The sequence below is a fragment of the Schistocerca piceifrons genome, chromosome 6 (genome assembly GCF_021461385.2).
Source record: "Schistocerca piceifrons isolate TAMUIC-IGC-003096 chromosome 6, iqSchPice1.1, whole genome shotgun sequence".
Classification (NCBI taxonomy): domain Eukaryota; kingdom Metazoa; phylum Arthropoda; class Insecta; order Orthoptera; family Acrididae; genus Schistocerca; species Schistocerca piceifrons.
Window position 1 is genome coordinate 211,301,024 of NC_060143.1, and position 20,401 is coordinate 211,321,424.

At 40.6% G+C, this 20,401-nt stretch overlaps 1 protein-coding gene across 2 annotated transcripts in view; it reads left to right on the forward strand.

Annotated features, from left to right (window-relative positions):
* Positions 1-20,401, forward strand: part of LOC124802703 (protein YIPF6) — an 81,704-nt gene that overhangs the window by 31,927 nt on the left and 29,376 nt on the right. For both annotated transcript variants that reach the window (XR_007017140.1, XM_047263656.1), the window contains exons 3-5: positions 2,019-2,097; positions 2,177-2,219; positions 2,938-3,069. Coding sequence is in view for 1 of the 2 variants with exons in the window: in XM_047263656.1 (XP_047119612.1) it covers positions 2,019-2,097; positions 2,177-2,219; positions 2,938-3,069 (254 nt within the window). In the remaining variant the exon portion in view is untranslated. The remainder of the gene's footprint in view (positions 1-2,018; positions 2,098-2,176; positions 2,220-2,937; positions 3,070-20,401) is intronic.

The window sequence follows — 20,401 nt, forward strand, 5'->3', positions numbered from 1 at the left end:
CAAAATACACAAAGCAATCACTCATATAAATACATCGGCTACACCACTGCAATTTCATAACCACTTCTACAACTCTTTAGATCACATAACATCAACAGATACGAAGAAAGTAAATTGGAAAAAGAAAACACTACATGGCAAGCACCCGTATCATCTAACACAGCCACACATCGATCAAGACGCATCCAACACATGGCTAAGAAAAGGCAATATATACAGTGAGACGGAAGGATTCATGATTACAATACAGGATCAAACAATAAAAACCAGATATTACAGCAAGCATATTATCAAAGATCCCAATACCACAACAGATAAATGCAGACTTTGCAAACAACAAATAGAAACAGTAGATCACATCACAAGCGGATGTACAATACTAGCAAATACAGAATACCCCAGAAGACATGACAATCAAAAATAATACATCAACAACTTGCCATGCAACATAAACTAATAAAACAACACATTCCCACATACAAGTATGCACCACAAAATGTACTTGAGAATGATGAATACAAATTATACTGGAACAGAACCATAACAGATAAAAACACCACCACATAACAAACCTGACATCATACTCACCAATAAAAAGAAGAAATTAACACCACTAATTGAAATATCCACACCCAATACAACAAATATACAGAAGAAAACAGGAGAAAAAATTGAAAAATACATCCAACTGGCTAAGGAAGTCAAGGACATGTGGCATCAGGATAAAGCTGACATTATACCAATTATACTATCAACTACAGGAGTCATACTGCACAATATCCACCGGTACATCAACGCAACACAGCTACATCCAAACATATATATACAACTACAGAAATCTGTAATTATTGATACCTGTTCAATTACCCGAAAGTTCCTAAATGCAATGTAACATATACTGTACAGTTAAAAGGAAGTCACACTTGATCAAGGTCCATGTCACTTTCCATTTTTAACCAGACATAACGTCTGAGAAAGGAAAGAAATAATAATAATAATAATAATAATAATAATAATAATAATAATTGTTGTTGTTGTTGTTGTCATCATCTATATACATAATTAAGTTTATATGGAACCCTCGTAGAATGAGTCCTTCTGGCACTTGTCTGGATTTTCAGTCTGTTCATTCCTATTCCCTTAATATATATTTACTTTGCACTCTGTCATGATTATCTCTGGACTGTAGACAGAACAGTGCGCACCAACATGCAATCGTTAACCTCCTACTCTCTTGGACACATCTCTCTTCATCTTTGTCATGCCTCATCCTCACATGAGGTGAGTCCCACTCATCCTGAGATCTGAGTGATATGACTTTCCTTTTTAGCCTTCCCCATCCAAGCCCTCTCTCCTCCTAGAGGAAGGAAAATATAGTTTCAAAAGCTAGGCTAGTGTCATGTAATTTTGTGCATCTATTGGCAGTACTAAATTTTCACATCTGAATATACAGCAGCAATTCTGTCTCATCATTTTATAGTTTTCCCAAGTGAATTTTTCACTGTGTACTTGCTCTCATTAACAGATCTCTATGCGACAGATATTGAAGGATGCATGAAGTAGGCTCATAAAGAAGTAAGCCCCATTAGATTTATTTGATACCTCTTAAACACTGCCCTTTTGGCTATGATTTATCCTAATGTTTTTTCTACATTTGAGTTAGTGATAGAGGATTTAGAAGGACACAACTTCTGTAATGATGAAGCCATTGAGTGGTGACGTGTGCTATATTCATCTGTTTTTTTCCTCTTCAATGAAAGGATCCAGAAGCTGCCTGTCTGTTGGAAAAGGTATTTATATTGAAGGAGACTTTGTAGAATAATTACAGACTGCTGTTTTTCTTTGTTTGTCACCAGCAGATTCAATAAGAACAGTCCTGTTTTATGTTCAATGTCAGATTCTTACATGTACTGTTGTAATATTTATGCTTGCCATAATTATATTGTAAAATCAAATTAGACTGTGTGTACTGTTGTAGAAAAGTGGAAACATTTACTAGAGTTTCTTATTATTCACAGTTACGTGACCTCAAGGCTGTTGGTATTAAGTTCTTTCATGTCCTCTACCCCAAAGAAAAGAAAAGCCTGTTAAAAGAATGTGAGTAAAATTTCCTTACTGCATGTTTGTAAATCTCTCGTATATATTTTTTCATTACAATTTGTTAAATTAATTTCAGGGGATCTTTGGGGACCATTACTTCTCTGCACTTTTATGGCTATGTAAGTAATTAGTTTAAATAAAGTAAAATGCAGAAAGGGAAATAAGCAACTGCATTTACTAAAATTTTATGAAAAATATTTGACGAAAATGGAAGTAAATATTGAGCCTAACTACATAAAACTAAATATTGAGTGTTCGGAATAGTTTGAAATCACTACTTCAAGGAATAAAAAATCCAGGATGGAATAACAATAATATTTTTGGTACTTCATCAAGAGTTTTTCTTTCCTATTTGCCTTTTGTGTGTCTTGAATATAATATCTGTTCCATTACATTTGAATCTTTGCCTTACTTTCTGTAATGTGTCCATTTAGTGTCATTTTGTTGATTGTAAGTCCACAAGTGAAGGCTACCAGTTCAGTTATTGGTTTTGAATAACTGTCAGCCACATCACAGTTTCCATTTTCGTGAATTGAACATTTTTATCACTTGACATTCAGGTATATGGATCATTTATTTGACTCTGCTGTGTAAGTTTTGCATTGAATTTGCACATTATGAGGAGTAATTATAGTATGCATATTATTGGCTGCAGCTGATGACAAATTGTAGCTTTGAGTCAGTGCATGTGGTAGCACACTGCCTTGGAAATGGTAGGGACCTGGGTTCAAATCTTGGTCACAACACACACAGTCTTAACTTTCACATAGAATCGTTGCACATTGTTTGTAATTTGTATTTATTATTCGTTCTTCATTCAACATTACTTCTATTTAGGATTCTTCAAGGCTCATCTGAAGTGGCAAATGATTCAAAAGATGGAGGGCCAGAATTTGCAGAGGTTTTTGTGATTGTCTGGATTGGATCAATGATAGTAACAGTGAATTCAAAGCTCCTTGGGGGAAATATGTGAGTACAGTGTGGCTTCGTGTAACTCTTTTGCTGAATATTTATTTCATGTCTGTCTATTTAATTGTTGTTTATTTATTGATGTGCTTTACCAAATTTAATATTAAAGAACCAGGAAACATATGATCATTGTGAAGACAGTTATAAAAAATTGCTCTTTTTGTTATTAAACACTCTGCCTAGATGATATTATAATTCATATCTGAAATTGACTTTTAATCATTAGAATTTTAGCCCAACTGATAAACATAAATGTTCCATAATCTTAGACCATGTTGAAACAATGATAATACAGATTGATTTTGTAGGTCGTAGGTGTTTATTCATAACCCCCCCCCCCCCCCCATGAACCATGGACCTTGCCGTTGGTGGGGAGGCTTGTGTGCCTCAGCGATACAGTTAGCCATACTGTAGGTGCAACCACAGTGGAGGGGTATCTGTTGAGAGGCCAGACAAACGTGTAGTTCCTGAAGGGGGGCAACAGCCTCTTCAGTTGTTGCAGGGGCAACAGTCTGGATGATTGACTGATCTGGCCTTGTAACATTAACCAAAACGGCCTTGCTGTGCTGTTACTGCAAACGGCTGAAAGCAAGGGGAAACTACAGCCATCATTTTTCCCAAGGGCATGCAGCTTTACTGTATGGTTAAATGATGATGGTGTCCTCTTGGGTAAAATATTCCAGAGGTAAAATAGTCCTCCATTCAGATCTCTGGGCAGGGACTACTCAGGAGGACGTCGTTATCAGGAGAAAGAAAACTGACGTTCTACAGATCGGAGTGTGGAATGTCAGATCCCGTAATTAGGCAGGTAGGTTAGAAAATTTAAAAAGGGAAATGGATGGGTTAAAGCTAGATATAGTGGGAATTAGTGAAGTTTGGTGGCGGGAGGAACAAGACTTTTGGTCAGATGAATAGAGGATTATACATACAAAATCAAATTGGGGTAATGCAGGAGTAGGTTTAATAATGAATAAAAAAAATAGGAGTGCGGGTAAGCTACTACAAGCAGCATAGTGAACGCATTATTGTAGCAAAGATAGACACGAAGCTCAAACCCACCACAGTAGTACAAGTTTATTTGCCAACTAACTCTGCAGATGACAAAGAGATTGATCAAATGTATGATGACATAAAAGAAATCATTCAGATAGTGAAGGGAGACAAAAATTTAATAGTCATGGTAGACTGGAATTCGATAGTAGGAAAAGGAAGAGAAGGAAAAGTAGTATGTGAATATGGAATGGGGGCAAGGAATGAAAGAGGAAGCCGCGTGGTAGAATTTCGCAAAGAGCATAACTTAATTGTAGCTAACACTTGGTTCAAGAATCATGAAAGAAGGTTGTATACATGGAAGAGGCCTGGAGACACTGGAAGGTTTCAGATAGATTATATAATAATAAGACAGAGATTTAGAACCAGGTTTTAAATTGTAAGACATTTCCAGGGGCAGATGTGGCCTCTGAACTGTAGATTAAAACCGAAGAAACTGCAAAAAGATGGGAATTTAAAGAGATGGGACCTGGATAAACTGAAAGAACCAGAGGTTGTAGAGAGTTTCAGAGAGAGCATTAGGGAACGACTGACAAGAATGGGGGAAAGAAATACAGTAGATGAAGAATGGGTAGCTCCGAGATGAAATAGTGAAGGCAGCAGAGGATCGAGTAGGTAAAAAGACAAGGGCTAGTAGAAATCCTTGGGTAACAGAAGAAATATTGAATTTAATTGATGAAAGGAGAAAATATAAAAATGCAGTAAATGAAGCAGGCAAAAAGGAATACAGATGTCTCAAAAATGAGATCGACAGGAAGTCCAAAATGGCTAAGCAGGGATGGCTAGAAGATAAATGTAAGGATGTAGAGGCATATATCACTAGGGGTAAGATAGATACTGCCTACAGGAAAATTAGAGAGACCTTTGGTGAAAAGAGAACCACTTGCATGAATATCAAGAGCTCAGATGGAAACCCAGTTCTAAGCAGAGAAGGGAAAGCAGAAAGGTGGAAGGAGTATATAGAGGGTCTATACTAGTAAGCTTTCAGCCAAAAAGGCCTTCATCCAAATTAGACAACATACACATATACACTCATGTGAACGCAGCTCCCACGCACGTGACCACAGTCTCTGGCTACCAAGACCTCTAATTCGGATGAAGGCCTTTTTGATGCGAAAACTTAGTGTTTGACAGTCTTTCTGTTGTGCGTATCTGCGACTCAGCATCTCCGCTATACTGTAAGTAGCAATCTATCTTTTTCATAATATTGTCATTACTCCATCTTGGATTTTCCATTGTTTCATTCATTTATTCACTCATTTATACATTCTTCCTTCATGTTCCACTCCCAGATCTTGCCATGAAGGTGATCCTTAAGAGATGTGGACTGAGTCTATACATTAACAAAAGACACAATAATATTCACAATAAACTATCACTATAAGTTTAATATTATTCATGATTGTGCTAGCATAATTTAACCAAGGAAATCAGAAAGAAATCTCTTGCTTTGGCAAAAGCTGCAGCTTCATTAGTTGTATTTAATCAGGGAGGTGTATTCTGGCTTTCCACACGAAACTCAATCAGCCAGGGCTTCGTGCAGTGATGTCACTGGGGAGAGAGGGCAGCAGGCAGCACAAAGTCGCTACCTACAGTCTGCAAGTAATGCTTGTTTAGTATGTGGGTAGGGCCATTGTTTGTGTTATAATTATTATTTCTTCACTGAAAACTGAATTGCCAATGAAACAAATCAGAACAGGCATTGCTTGTTGCAAGAACATACCTACTTGGGATGTTATGAGTTACTGTTTCCTGAAAAAGTTACTGTTCAGTGCATTATGGTATCTTGGTGCAAATGAGAGCCTAAAATAAATGTTCATTATGCAAGGATATGCTCACACTGTTTCTTCCTTGAGGATTATATGTGAGATTTGAAAAATGAGCCATTAGGTCTGCCTCAAAGTAAGACATAGAAACTGCACATTGCCCCTTCACAGAATATATCCAATTGAGAGGTAAAATTCTGAATGCTGTAACAGATTCTAGCAACGTTGTTATAACGTATCATTTGTGGATATTAAATCCTATGTTTTTTGCTAGTTAGTAATTGTATATCACTGAGAATCTGTAAGCACATACTTACAATTTTTTTTTTTTTACCTCTTGGTCATCAATTGGATACAATACCTGTGTAAAAAGTGTCTTAATGGCTTTATATTCATTATCTCTAGTAATTTAGAAACCTTGACTTGGTAGGTAGCACTGCATGTATTTCACATTAAGCTATATTAGTGAAAATAAGTAGAATGTGGACCCCAGGAAGCGAGTTAAGGCTAATGGCCATGCCATGTCATGTCTTGCAGAAGTTCATGAAATGAAACTTTAGACTGTTAATTATGATGTGCAAGTTATTTTGTCAAGTCCTTTAATGTCAGAGCAGATTAGATGCTTACTGAGAAAGGAGAAGCATATTACGTGGAACACAGTTTTCCGCAATTTTTAAATCTTCAGCAGGAATAGAGATAGTTGACAGACTTTAGCCCTCAGCAACCATTGCTCATTCATGTTTATGCAGTAGGTCCTAGCTTATACTTTGAATACTGTGGGATTGTTGGTGATCGCAAAATCTGTACAAATAATTGTCTGGACAAACTTTAATTACTCTAGTAGTCAATAAGTAAGAACTGTCCATGTTTCTTTGATCACCAACAAAACCAGTGGATGAGTTTACAGAAATAAAAAATTCTTTCTAAAATATCAAGGGACTCGCTCTTATTTCTACAATTGTAATGAAACAACCTTCAAAAACTTCTTAAAATATCCTGCATTAAAAAAAAAAAAGAAAAAAAATCACTCTTCTGGTGATCCAGTACAACTTTTATTAAATTCTTTGTCAAAGTCATGACATCTGGTGAAATGAGTCCTTCATCTACTAACTGGTTCCTTAGCAATTCCAGCAATGGCTACATCCAAGAATACATATACTGTCCTGACACAGTCTGCAGGTATTAGTTTCTCCAAGTTTGGAAGATGCTGATTCCACAACTGTTGTTCAGTTAATCAAAAGCCTCTCCAGTTGTTTAATTAGAACTTTATTAAGTCCACACAACTGGTTTCAGCCTTTATGTTGGGCTGTTATCAAGCATATGTGACACTACCAATGTTAATAGATAATATGGTGAGGATGTATAATATTTTTAAATAGGAGATGAGAGACAATGCTTATATATATACAGCACACATGTGGAAAGAAAGAATATACAACTTACGTTATGCTGTAGACCAGAAATTACAGATGATAAAAACAGTTGTGCACTATTGTGTAAGGTAAGATCAGTGTTTTTTTATTAATTTGCTGACCATTTGATGTGAAACCTTTTTCTTCTTCTTCGTGGCCTTGTCTCGCGCCGTCACAGGGTCTGCATTTTATTTTGGATTGGTACTGTTTGTGGTAGTGGGTGGCCAGATGCCCTTTTTGATGCCACCACTTCCTAAGGGAAAAAATTAGTGTATTCCATATGTCTGTGTCTAGTGCAATATCAAGTACAGGTGTGACAACGTTTTCTAAATGTTTGCAAATTATGTATGTAGTAACCAAGTAATACACAAAACCAATCCAAGTCACACAAATACCACTTTATTCATACCTCTGAACTATCGTGAAAATAGCCTCTCAGGACTCCACAAGTCACAGCACACTGATATGACCGATACAAACTAGAATAATGTAGAGAGAGACATTCTGCACTGCTCCACATGTATATATATGTGAGTCTCCGGTAGACTGCGCCGCACTGCGTGCCACACCTCCCACAGGTGGCCTCCAGTGGCTGGCCCACATTGGTACAGTTGGTGGCCAATTGAAACAAACATATGCATGGCACTACTCTCGGTACACTCACAGTCATACGCATTAATAGCAGAATACAGCTATGTAACTGAGATGGGTCATGGGTACCAGTCCAGTATTCACCTTGTCAGATGTGGGAAACGACATAAATAGTCGCTGTGGGAACCACCTAAAACGCACATCTAGGTTGGATGACACAGCAGCCTACATCATTAATCAGCTGAAGGATATGATCCTGGGCCAGTGCACCACCCCGTGTCCGGGAAGCAAGCGCTTTCACATGCTTGGCTATCCAGGTGGGTATCTGATGTGAAACATTACCATTGTGAAAACAGTATCCATACTGATATGATACATTTTTTAAAATGGTAAATATATGCAACTACGAAGAAGGGTAAAACCAGTTGCACAATGTTTGCTGATTTGTGTGATCTCATTCTATTTTCAACCCTGTTACTATATAAAACTTTCAGCTTGACTAATTGAAACAGCAGTTATTTTAAAATGTACCAAAGCTAAAATTTGTAGTTGTTTATGATTGATACAAAAAAATACAGTACCCAGAAACAACATTGGAGTCAGCACTTAGCACAGCAGAGAACTGTAGTCTGCAGCGCTGTTGTCTCCTTGGGTGATGTCAGGGGGTGCTGACCAGTAGCAGCGTTTTATCTGAGACTGGCAGCCTGGTAAATTTCTACCTATCTCAGTGTTTAATAGCTTTTGGTTACCACAGCTCAATATTTACATTGGTATTTTTCAAATAAAATAAAAGAGAACAAATAAAAACCTATAAATTTAGAATCCTGTGTGCAGTATAGTACTACTGCTGAAACTGTGTGCATGCCATTTTGACTGGGGTCAGACTTTAAGAGGCTCTTATATTTGATACATGGTTGTTAACATTCTGTAGTCTAATAGAACTGCACCTTAATTTGAACATGTAGGAATATGGTGAGTTAGTTGATTTAAAAATCTTTGTAATGTTGTGGGAATTATGATACGATTCAGAATTACTAAAAATTTTAGTGATGCTTCATTGTATTCAGTTCAGGATGGTCGATGCTTCATTGTATTTAGCTCAGGATGGCCCAAGTGTTACTGGCCTCATAGCTGGATGTCGCTGAATGATAAAGGTGGTAGTAATGGCAGCATGATTTATTCAGCAGAATTCACGCTGTCGGTCTGGACAGAGTCTTAGTGGCATGTGAGGACCCCGGGCACAGATGCTTGCCGAGCTAAGCATTTGGCCGTAGGAAGTGGTCATCACGCTGGGATAGGCTGCTGTAGCAAAGGAGCAGTGTCTGCACCTCTGTTAGTGTAGAGCTGCGTCAGGCCTGCAATCAGTAGGTGCAGAGCGGCAGAAACCTTGGGTGTGGACTGACGATGCCATTAGGCATAGATGTAGAGACCAGCCATCAGCTTGTAGCAGGTCAAGTACAAGAGGCAACCAAGCCTGGGCAACAAACTGAGGACCCCTGGAAGGCAACCTTGAGTCAGTTGACATCAGCCAGCAGTAGTCTCCAGTTAAAATGTTCCAGTTCAGGTCTTGGCAGTGTCAGGGCTAGGCGCAGTCCATAGACATGCGGATAACGAGGCAGCATTTAGTTGTACTTCAGAGTATATGGCCCATATTAGGTCTACAGCAGGTGTGGGTTACTTCTTGGTCTTGGTAGCATTCAACAACAGATGCTGTTGGGTCTGGGTGGCCTGCATTTATACTGGCCCACCTTAGATTTATTGTGAAAAGGCATTGCTTTCACTCATGTCCAAGTCCAGCAACAGTTGACAGGGCCCAGAATGTGGTAATGTGCACTTGGCAGAGTGGAGTCCTTCACCTTGCCAGCTCAGGAATTTTTTTGTCACAGGCAGCAGAATGTGGTGAGCTGCCTGTTAGCATTATCTGGCTGCAGGCCATTGACATTAACTTGGAAAGGTACTGGTGTAACAGTTGCGTAGTAATTAAAGGTAATTGTTAGCCAAGTCTACCCCTCTCTCTCCCCCATCCTTAATATTTTGTTTTTCCAGATGAGGAATAGGATAAATGTCTATTTGTGATTAAGCCTTCATGGTGGATCTGAAATTGGCACAGGTTTGAACTGTTACTAATGGAGTTGACCGTTCATTGGATGTTACTGATTCTGTAACACTTTCATTTTGCAGCCTGTCTAATTCCAATTTGACAGCCGTTCAGTATGCAAACAGGATATGTTGGTGTAGGTAGAAATATGGAACTGAGTTCTGTAGAAAATATTATGTGAGCTTCAAAGTTATTTGGACAGGTTGATCCGAGGCAAAATATTGGTGGGAATTTATGGCCTATAAATTATCAGTTTCCTGACAGCAGCAAATGCACCTAGAATAAAAGTATTCTCAGCTGAAGAGCTGCTTGGAACAGAAAATGGGTTTGTACTGACTACTTGTTGAAAGATTCTCCCTCAACTTGACCTTTTATGGGGATTTGTTGGTTGTATGTGTGACTGATCAGCTATGCTGATGGCAACAACAGAAAATTTGAAAGTTAAATAAATTGATAAGAAGTTTCAGAAAGCGAAGCCTCAATTACTGCTTGAAATTAAACTTCCTATTGTTAGGTTTTGTGAAGGGGGACTACATGCTAATTGCAACTCATTGAGCTCATTTGTGCTAAAAGACAGAGGACACAGACAGTTGTGTGGTTGGTTTTCCAAGTTTCAACAAACCTTAATGACATATTTCCATTTTAAGTTGGTCAAGTTCCCAGAGATGTGGCTAATCAGCCTGAGTGAGTTTTCTGAAACATGCAAGTTCCCAGAGATATGGCTAATCAGCCCGAGTGAGTTTTCTGAAACACGTCAAACATGATGATAGCATGCATGTACGCTGGAGAGCCAAAGAAGCTGGTACACCTGCCTAATAGCGTGTAGGGGCCCCGCGAGCATGCAGAAGTGCTGCAGCGTGACACGGTGTGGACTTGACTGATGTCTGAAGTAGTGCTGGAGGGAATTGATACCATGAATCCTGCAGGGCTGTCCATAAATCCGTAAGAGGATGAGAGGGTGGAGATTTCTTCTGAACAGCATGCTGCAAAGCATCCCAGATATGATCAATAATGTTCAAGTCTGGGGAGTTTGGTGGCCAGTGAAAGTGTTTAAACTCAGAAGAGTGTTCCTGGAACCACACTGTAGCAGTTTTGGACATTGGGGTGTTGCATTGTCCTGCTGGAATTGCCCAAGTCCATTGGAATGCACAATGGACATGATTGGTTGCTGGTGATCAGACAAGGTGCTTATGTACATGTCACCTGTCAGTCGTGTCTAGATGCACCAAGGGTCTCATATCACTTCAACTGCACATGCCCTACACCATTACTGAGCCTCCACCAGGTTGAACAGTCCAGTGCTGACATGCTGGGTCCCTGGATTCATGAGGTTGTCTCCATGCCTGTACATGTCCATCCACTCGATACAATTTGGAATGAGACTCGTCTGACCAGGCAACATGTTTCCAGTCATCAACAGACCAATTTCGGTGTTGACGGGCCCAGATGAGGCTAAAGTTTGTGTCGCACAGTCATCAGGGGTACATGAGTGGGCCTTGGCTCCAAAAGCCCTTATTGATGATGTTTTGTTGAATGGTTCAAACGCTGATACATGCTGATGGACCTTTACTGAAATCTGCAGCAATTTGTGGCAGGGTTGCACTTCTGTCACGCTGAACAATTCTCTTCAGTTGTTGTTGGTCCCATTCTTGCAGGATCTTTTTCTGGGTGCAATGATGTCGGAGATTTGATGTTTGACTGGATTCCTGATACTCACAGTACATTCGTGAAATGGTTGTATGGGAAAATCCCCACTTCATCGCTACCTCGGAGATACTATGTCCCATCGCTTGTGCGCTGACTATAACACCATGTTCAAACTCGCTTAAATCTTGATAACTTACCATTGTAGCAGCAGTAACCAATCTAACAACTACGCCAGACACTTTTTGTCTTATATAGGCGTTTCTGACTGCAGTGCCGCATTCTACTTGTTTACATATCTCTGTATTTGTATCCACATGCCTATACCAGTTTCTTTGGCACTTCGGTTGATGAGAGTTGTCGGCAGGAAGTGATTCTACTGCAGATTTGGATGAAAATCAAACAATGGAAAATTGAGGCTGGACTGTAACAATATTATGATAAGGAAAGCTGCTACTTATCATATAGCGGAGATGCTGAGTCACAGATAAGCACAACAAAAAGACTCTCACAATTATAGCTTTTGGCCATTAAAGCCTTCATGAACAATAGACAGACATGAGACTACAGTTGTGTGTGTGAGTTGTGATTTTTGTGTGTTTTTGTGTGTGTGTATTTATTGTTGACATAGGCCTTAATGGCCAAAAGCTATAATTGTGAGAGTCTTTCTGTTGTGCCTATCTGCGACTCAGCATCTCCACTATATGGTGAGTAGCAGGTTTGGATAACATTGACAAACAACACAGTGATGGGCATCAAAAGCTGTAGCATTTAGGCATGTCTTATGCTAGGGGATATTGGTTTGATTATTAAACCTGGGATGTTCCTTGAATTTGGTTGGCTGTCTGAATTGTTTTGAATGCATAGTGGAAATCATCTCATTTAGATTTAGGTCATCAAGTTTTAATGCCTGATTGTGAATTTCATGATTGGAAGCTAAGAAGTAACAATGTATTATCAGTAAGTTATATATAGGAAAGTTTAAATTCTTTTTGCGCACGGAAATTTTACTTCCTTCTAAGTCCATGTAAATTTGTGATCCACAACCATGAGACTGGACTGCTTACTTATGGTATTAATGAAGTTCTAACAGCTATGGCATGTTGTTTATGCAAATAAAAATAGTTGTTGTGGTCTTCAGTCCTGAGACTGATTTGAGGCAGCTCTCCATGCTACTCTATCCTGTGCAAGATTCTTCATCTCCCAGTACTTACTACAATCTACATCCTTCTGAATCTGGTTAGTGTATTCATCTCTTGATCTCCCTCTACGATTTTTATCCTCCACGCTGCCCTCCAATACTAAATTGGTGATCCCTTGATGGCTCAGAACATGTCCTACCAACCGATCCCTTCTTCCAGTCAAGATGTGCCACAAAGTTCTCTTCTCCCCAATTCTATTCAATACATCTACATCTACATCTACATTGATACTCCGCAAGCCACCCAACGGTGTGTGGCGGAGGGCACTTTACGTGCCACTGTCATTACCTCCCTTTCCTGTTCCAGTCGCGTATGGTTCGCGGGAAGAACGACTGTCTGAAAGCCTCCGTGCGCGCCCTAATCTCTCTAATTTTACATTCGTGATCTCCTCGGGAAGTATAAGTAGGGGGAAGCAATATATTCGATACCTCATCCAGAAACGCACCCTCTCGAAACCTGGCGAGCAAGCTACACCGCGATGCAGAGCGCCTCTCTTGCAGAGTCTGCCACTTGAGTTTATTAAACATCTCCGTAACGCTATCACGGTTACCAAATAACCCAGTGACGAAACGCGCCGCTCTTCTTTGGATCTTCTCTATCTCCTCCGTCAACCCGACCTGGTACGGATCCCACACTGATGAGCAACACTCAAGTATAGGTCGAACGAGTGTTTTGTAAGCCACCTCCTTTGTTGATGGACTACATTTTCTAAGCACTCTCCCAATGAATCTCAACCTGGTACCCGCCTTACCAACAATTAGTTTTATATGATCATTCCACTTCAAATCGTTCCGTACGCATACTCCCAGATATTTTACAGAAGTAACTGCTACCAGTGTTTGTTCCGCTATCATATAATCATACAATAAAGGATCCTTCTTTCTATGTATTCGCAATATATTACATTTGTCTATGTTAAGGGTCAGTTGCCCCTCCCTGCACCAAGTGCCTATCCGCTGCAGATCTTCCTGTATTTCGCTACAATTTTCTAATGCAGCAACTTCTCTGTATACTACAGCATCATCCGCGAAAAGCCGCATGGAACTTCCGACACTATCTACTAAGTCATTTATATATATTGTGAAAAGCAATGGTCCCATAACACTCCCCTGTGGCACGCCAGAGGTTACTTTAACGTCTGTAGACGTCTCTCCATTGATAACAACATGCTGTGTTCTGTTTGCTAAAAACTCTTCAATCCAGCCACACAGCTGGTCTGATATTCCGTAGGCTCTTACTTTGTTTATCAGGCGACAGTGCGGAACTGTATCGAACGCCTTCCGGAAGTCAAGAAAAATAGCATCTACCTGGGAGCCTGTATCTAATATTTTCTGGGTCTCATGAACAAATAAGGCGAGTTGGGTCTCACACGATCGCTGTTTCCGGAATCCATGTTGATTCCTACATAGTAGATTCTGGGTTTCCAGAAATGACATGATACGCGAGCAAAAAACATGTTCTAAAATTCTACAAGAGATCGACGTAAGAGATATAGGTCTATAGTTTTGCGCATCTGCTCGACGACCCTTCTTGAAGACTGGGACTATCTGTGCTCTTTTCCAATCATTTGGAACCCTCCGTTCCTCTAGAGACTTGCGGTACACGGCTGTTAGAAGGGGGGCAAGTTCTTTCGCGTACTCTGTGTAGAATCGAATTGGTATCCCGTCAGGTCCAGTGGACTTTCCTCTATTGAGTGATTCCAGTTGCTTTTCTATTCCTTGGACACTTATTTCGATGTCAGCCATTTTTTCGTTTGTGCGAGGATTTAGAGAAGGAACTGCAGTGCGGTCTTCCTCTGTGAAACAGCTTTGGAAAAAGGTGTTTAGTATTTCAGCTTTACCTCCTCATTACTTATGTGATCTACCCATCTAATCTTCAGAATTTTTCTGTAGCACCACATTTCGAAAGCTTCTATTATCTTCTTGTCCAAACTACTTATCGTCCATGTTTCACTTCCATACATGGCTACACTCCATACAAATACTTTCAGAAACGACTTCCTGACACTTAAACCTATACTCGATGTTAACAAATTTCTACCTTAAGTGTCTCATTTCCTAATCTAATTCCTGCTTTTGTTGATGTTCATCTTATATCCTCCTTTCAAGACACTGTCCATTCCATTCAACTGCTCTTCCAAGTCCTTTGCTGGCTCTGACAGAATTACAATGTCATCGGTGAACCTCAAGGTTTTTATTTCTTCTCCATGGATTTTAATACCTACTCCGAATTTTTCTTTTGTTTCCTTTACTGCTTGCTCAATATACAGATTGAATAACATCGGTGAGAGGCTACAACCCTGTCTCACTCCCTTCCCAACCACTGCTTCCCTTTCATGTCCCTCGACTCTTATAACTGCCATCTGGTTTCTGTACAAATTGTAAATAGCCTTTCGCTCCCTGTATTTTGCCCCTGCCACCTTCAGAATTAGAAAGCGGGTATACCAGTCAATGTTGTCAAAAGCTTACTCTAAGTCTACAAATGCTAGAAACGTAGGTTTGCCTTTTCTTAATCTAGCTTCTAAGGTGAGCCGTAGGGTCAGTATTGCCTCACGTGTTCCAATATTTCTACGGAATCCAAACTGATCTTCCCCGAGGTCAGCTTCTACCAGTTGTTCCATTCGTCTGTAGAGAATTCGCGTTAGTATGTTGCAGCTGTGACTTGTTAAACTGATAGTTCGATAATTTTCGCATCTGTCAACACCTGCTTTCTTTGGTATTGGAATTATTATATTGTTTTTGAAGACTGAGGGTATTTCGCCTGTCTCATACATTTTGCTCACCAGATGATAGAGTTTTGTCAGGACTGGCTCTCCCAAGGCTGTCAGTAGTTCTAATGGAATGTTGTCTACTCCCGGGGCCTTGTTTCGATTTAGGTGTTTCAGTGCTCTGTCAAACTCTTCACACAGTATCCTATCTCCCATTTCATCTTCATCTACATCTTATTCCATTTCCATAATATTGTCCTCAAGTACATCACTCTTGTATAGACCCTCTATACACTCCTTCCTTCTTTCTCCTTTCGCTTGTTTGCTTAGAACTGGGTTTCCATCCGAGCTCTTGATATTCATACAAGTGGTTTCTCTTTTCTCCAAAGGTCTCTTTAATTTTCCTGTAGGAAGTATCTATCTTACCTGTAGTAAGGTAAGCCTCTACATCCTTACATTTGTCCTCTAGCCATCCCTGCTTAGCCATTTTGCACTTCCTGTCGATCTCATTTTTGAGACGTTTGTATTCCTTTTTGCCTGCTTCATTTACTGCATTTTTATATTTTCTCCTTTCATCAATTAAATTCAATGTCTCTTCTGTTACCCAAGGATTTCTACTAGCCCTCGTCTTTTTACCTACTTGAGCCTCTGCTGCCTTTACTACTTCATCCCTCAAAGCTACCCATTCTTCTTCTACTGTATTTCTTTCCCCCATTGTTGTCGATTGTTCCCTTATACTCTCCCTGAAACTCTGTACAACCTCTGGTTTAGTCAATTTATTCAGGTCCCATCTCCTAAAATTCCACCCTTTTTGCAGTTTCTTCAGTTTTAATCTACAGTTCATAACCAATAGATTGTGGTCAGAGTCCACATCTGCCCCTGGAAATGTATTACAATTTGAAACCTGGTTCCTAAATCTCTGTCTTACCATTATATAATCTATCTGAAACCCGTCAGTATCTCCAGGCTTCTTCCATGTATACAACCTTCTTTTATGATTCTTGAACCAAGTGTTAGCTATGATTAAGTTATGCTCTGTGCAAAATTCTACCAGACGGCTTCCTCTTTCATTTCTTACCCCCAATTGTTATTCACCTACTATGTTTCCTTCTCTTCTTTTTCCTACTATCGAATTCCAGTCACCCATGACTATTAAATTTTTGTCTCCCTTAACTATCTGAATAATTTCTTTTATTTCATCATACATTTCTTCAATTTCTCCGCCATCTGCAGAGCTAGTTGGCATCTAAACTTGTACTACTGTAGTAGGTGTGGGCTTCATGTCTATCTTGGCCACAATAATGTGTTCACTATGCTGTTTGTAGTAGCTTACCCACACTCCTATTTTCTTATTCATTATTAAACCTACTCCTGCATTACCCCTATTTGACTTTGTATTTATAACCCTGTATTCATCTGACCAAAAGTCTTGTTCCTCCTGCCACCGAACTTCGCTAATTCCCACTATATCTAACTTTAACCTATCCATTTCCCTTTTTAAATTTTCTAACCTACCTGCCCATTTAAGGGATCTGACATTCCACGTTCCAATCCGTAGAACGGTAGTTTTCTTTCTCCTGATAATGACGTCCTCTTGATTAGTCCCCACCCGGAGAGCCGAATGGGGGACTATTTTACCTCAGGAATATTTTACCCAAGAGGACGCCATCATCCTTTAACATACAGTAAAGCTGCATGCCTTCGGGAAAAATTACGGCTATAGTTTCCCCTTGCTTTCAGCCATTCGCAGTACCAGCACAGAAAGGCCGTTTGGGTTACTGTTACAAGGCCAGATCAGTCAATCATCCAGACTGGTGCCCCTGCAACTGCTGAAAAGGCTGCTGCCCCTCTTCAGGAAACACACATTTGTCTGACCTCTCAACAGATACCCCTCCGTTGTGGTTGCACCTACGGTACGGCTATCTGTATCGCTGAGGCATGCAAGCCTCCCCACCAACGGCAAGGCCTGTGTGTCGTGGGGGGGGGGGGGGGGGGGGAGAAAAATAGTAATTCAACCAAGTTAGGCACACCAACACAAAACTTGAAGAGTATCAACACTGTGGAATTTATAACTTGCTATCGCCGATAAGAGCAGAGGTGGGGGAAAAACATGTATTTTCAGTCTGTGCCATATAGGCTGCCCAGCGTGACAGGTGTGTCATGAGTAGTATCGGCCTGCCTTATACACATGCTTTACAGGGTAGCTTACGTGTCTGGGTCGATAATTAGTTTTTCAGTCCCCAACAGGTAGGCTGCCCTGCACAGCAAGCATGTTGTGGGAGCAGTATCAGCCTTCTTTATCTTCCTGTTTAGCAAGCACTACACGTGCAGATGGGCATGGCTCTGGGAAGGTTGATGAGGTGGGCAGAAGGAGGGGTGCAAGAAGGATGAATAGGGGTAGAGGGTCAGGAGGTGGTGGAAAGAGAGATGGAAGCAGGAGGAAATGGACCGGGAGAGAGGGGAAAGGAGGAGATGTACAGAGAGATAGGTGGGAAGAAGAGATTGTCAGAGAGGGGGGAGGAGGTGGAGATAGTCTGAGAGGGGAGGATAAGCCAATGGAGGGAGGGGGGGGGGGAGAGAGAGAGAGAGAGAGAGAGAGAGAGAGAGAGAGCAGAAATTTTGCAAGGTTGTGTTTATTTTGCCACAAAACAATATAAACAGGTGATAGTAACGTAGAAACAATGTAAAAAACAGACAACATAAACTGCTGCAATTTGCATAACGGTAGGCAAAAATGTTCTTAGTTTTTTCCAACGTAACATATTTGCAAACACATTCCAACAATGGGTTAATGTGTTCAGTATGTGATGTGACCACTTCTGGCAGCAATACAGACCTGAATACAATGGGCCATGCTGTGAATTACATCATCAGTCTCATGTTGAGGCAATAACACCCATTCTTCCTGGAGAGCTGCTCATAAGCCTTGGAGAGTGGTTGGTCGGTGTTGAAATGAAGCAACCCATCTTCCTAGTGCACCCCAGATATGCTCTATGGGATTCAAATTGGGAGAGCATGCAGGCCATGCCATGCGTGCAATATCTTCTGTTTCCAATAAAACATAAACTGTTCTTGCTCTATGAGATTGATCATTATCATCCATCAATACAAAGTCTGGGTTCACACCACTTTGCAACACCCACACCTGAGGTCCCAAGATCTCGTAATGATACCTGACAGCATTTAAACCTTTCCGATACACCCATACAATTTCATGAAGGGGTATTCATGTGGTCGACATAATCCCTGCCTACAACATTAGCAATCGTCCTTGATATCGGTCTCTTTCCATAATGTTTGGGTCCTGAAATCAAGTTCAATGTTCTACTCTCATCATACTCGTACTCAGCTATCACGCCGGTTTCGCTCAGTCACAACGGCCAACATGCCTGTCACTGCTCCCTCCAGATGTGAATGTGTCAAGGATCACTCTCCAGACAAAATTAGGACTCATCTGTGAAAGCAACATTGGCCCACTTTTAGACTGCCCAGGGCCATGCTGACGACTCCACTCTAGATGTTCCCTTCGGTGAAGACGCATCACAGGTACACATACAGTCGGTCTCCAACAAGAAAGGCCACTCTGCCAAAGCCTTCTGGACAACGATTGAAGCAGAAGAAATGAAATAAAATTTGTGCTGCGGCTGGGACTTGAACCCAGGTCTTCTTGTTTGCTAGGCAGAAATGCTAACCATTACACCACCACTGCACTATTGTTAACATTGCTGCACGAACTACCCAAGTTGAGTGCCCTCCCCAACACAAACTTCAATTCATATCTCCTGATTATTTTCCCTTACATTGTTACTCAGCTTACTCAAGTTGGGTAGTTCGTGCAGCAATGTTAACCATAGTGTGCTGTGGTGGTGAAACGGTTAGCATTTCTGCCTAGCAAGCAAGAAGACCCAGGTTCGAGTCCCGGCCGCAGCACAAATTTTAATTCATTTTAATTCATTTCTTCTGCTTCAGTCATTATCATAGATAAGGAAGAGACTTAAATGTCTCAGGGAAAAATATAATTATAAGACCTTCTGGACAACGTTTATCTTGAAACAACATATCCATCGGATCTACATCTACATCTACATTTATACTCCGCAAGTCTCCCAACGGTGTGTGGCGGAGGGCATTTTACGTGCCACTGTCATTACCTCCCTTTCTTGTTCCAGTCGCGTATGGTTCGCGGAAAGAACGACTGAAAGCCTCCGTGCACGCTCTAATCTCTCTAATTTTACATTCGTGATCTCCTCGGGAGGTATAAGTAGGGGGAAACAATATATTCGATACCTCATCCAGAAACGCACCCTCTCGAAACCCGGCGAGCAAGCTACACCGTGATGCAGAGTGCCTCTCTTGCAGAGTCTGCCACTTGAGTTTGTTAAACATCTCCGTAACGCTATCACGGTTACCAAATAACCCTGTGACGAAACGCACCACTCTTCTTTGGATCTTCTCTATCTCCTCCGTCAACCAGATCTGGTACGGATCCCACACTGATGAGCAATACTCAAGTATAGGTCGAATGAGTGTTTTGTAAGCCACCTCCTTTGTTGATGGACTACATTTTCTAAGGACTCTCCCAATGAATCTCAACCTGGTATCCGCCTTACCAACAATTAATTTTATATGATCATTCCACTTTAAATCCTTCCGCACGCATACTCCCAGATATTTTACAGAAGTAACTGCTATCAGTGTTTGTTCCGCTATCATATAATCATACAATAAAGGATCCTTCTTTCTATGTATTCGCAATACATTACATTTGTCTATGTTAAGGGTCAGTTGCCACTCCCTGCACCAAGTGCCTATCCGCTGCAGATCTTCCTGCATTTCGCTACAATTTTCTAATGCTGCAACTT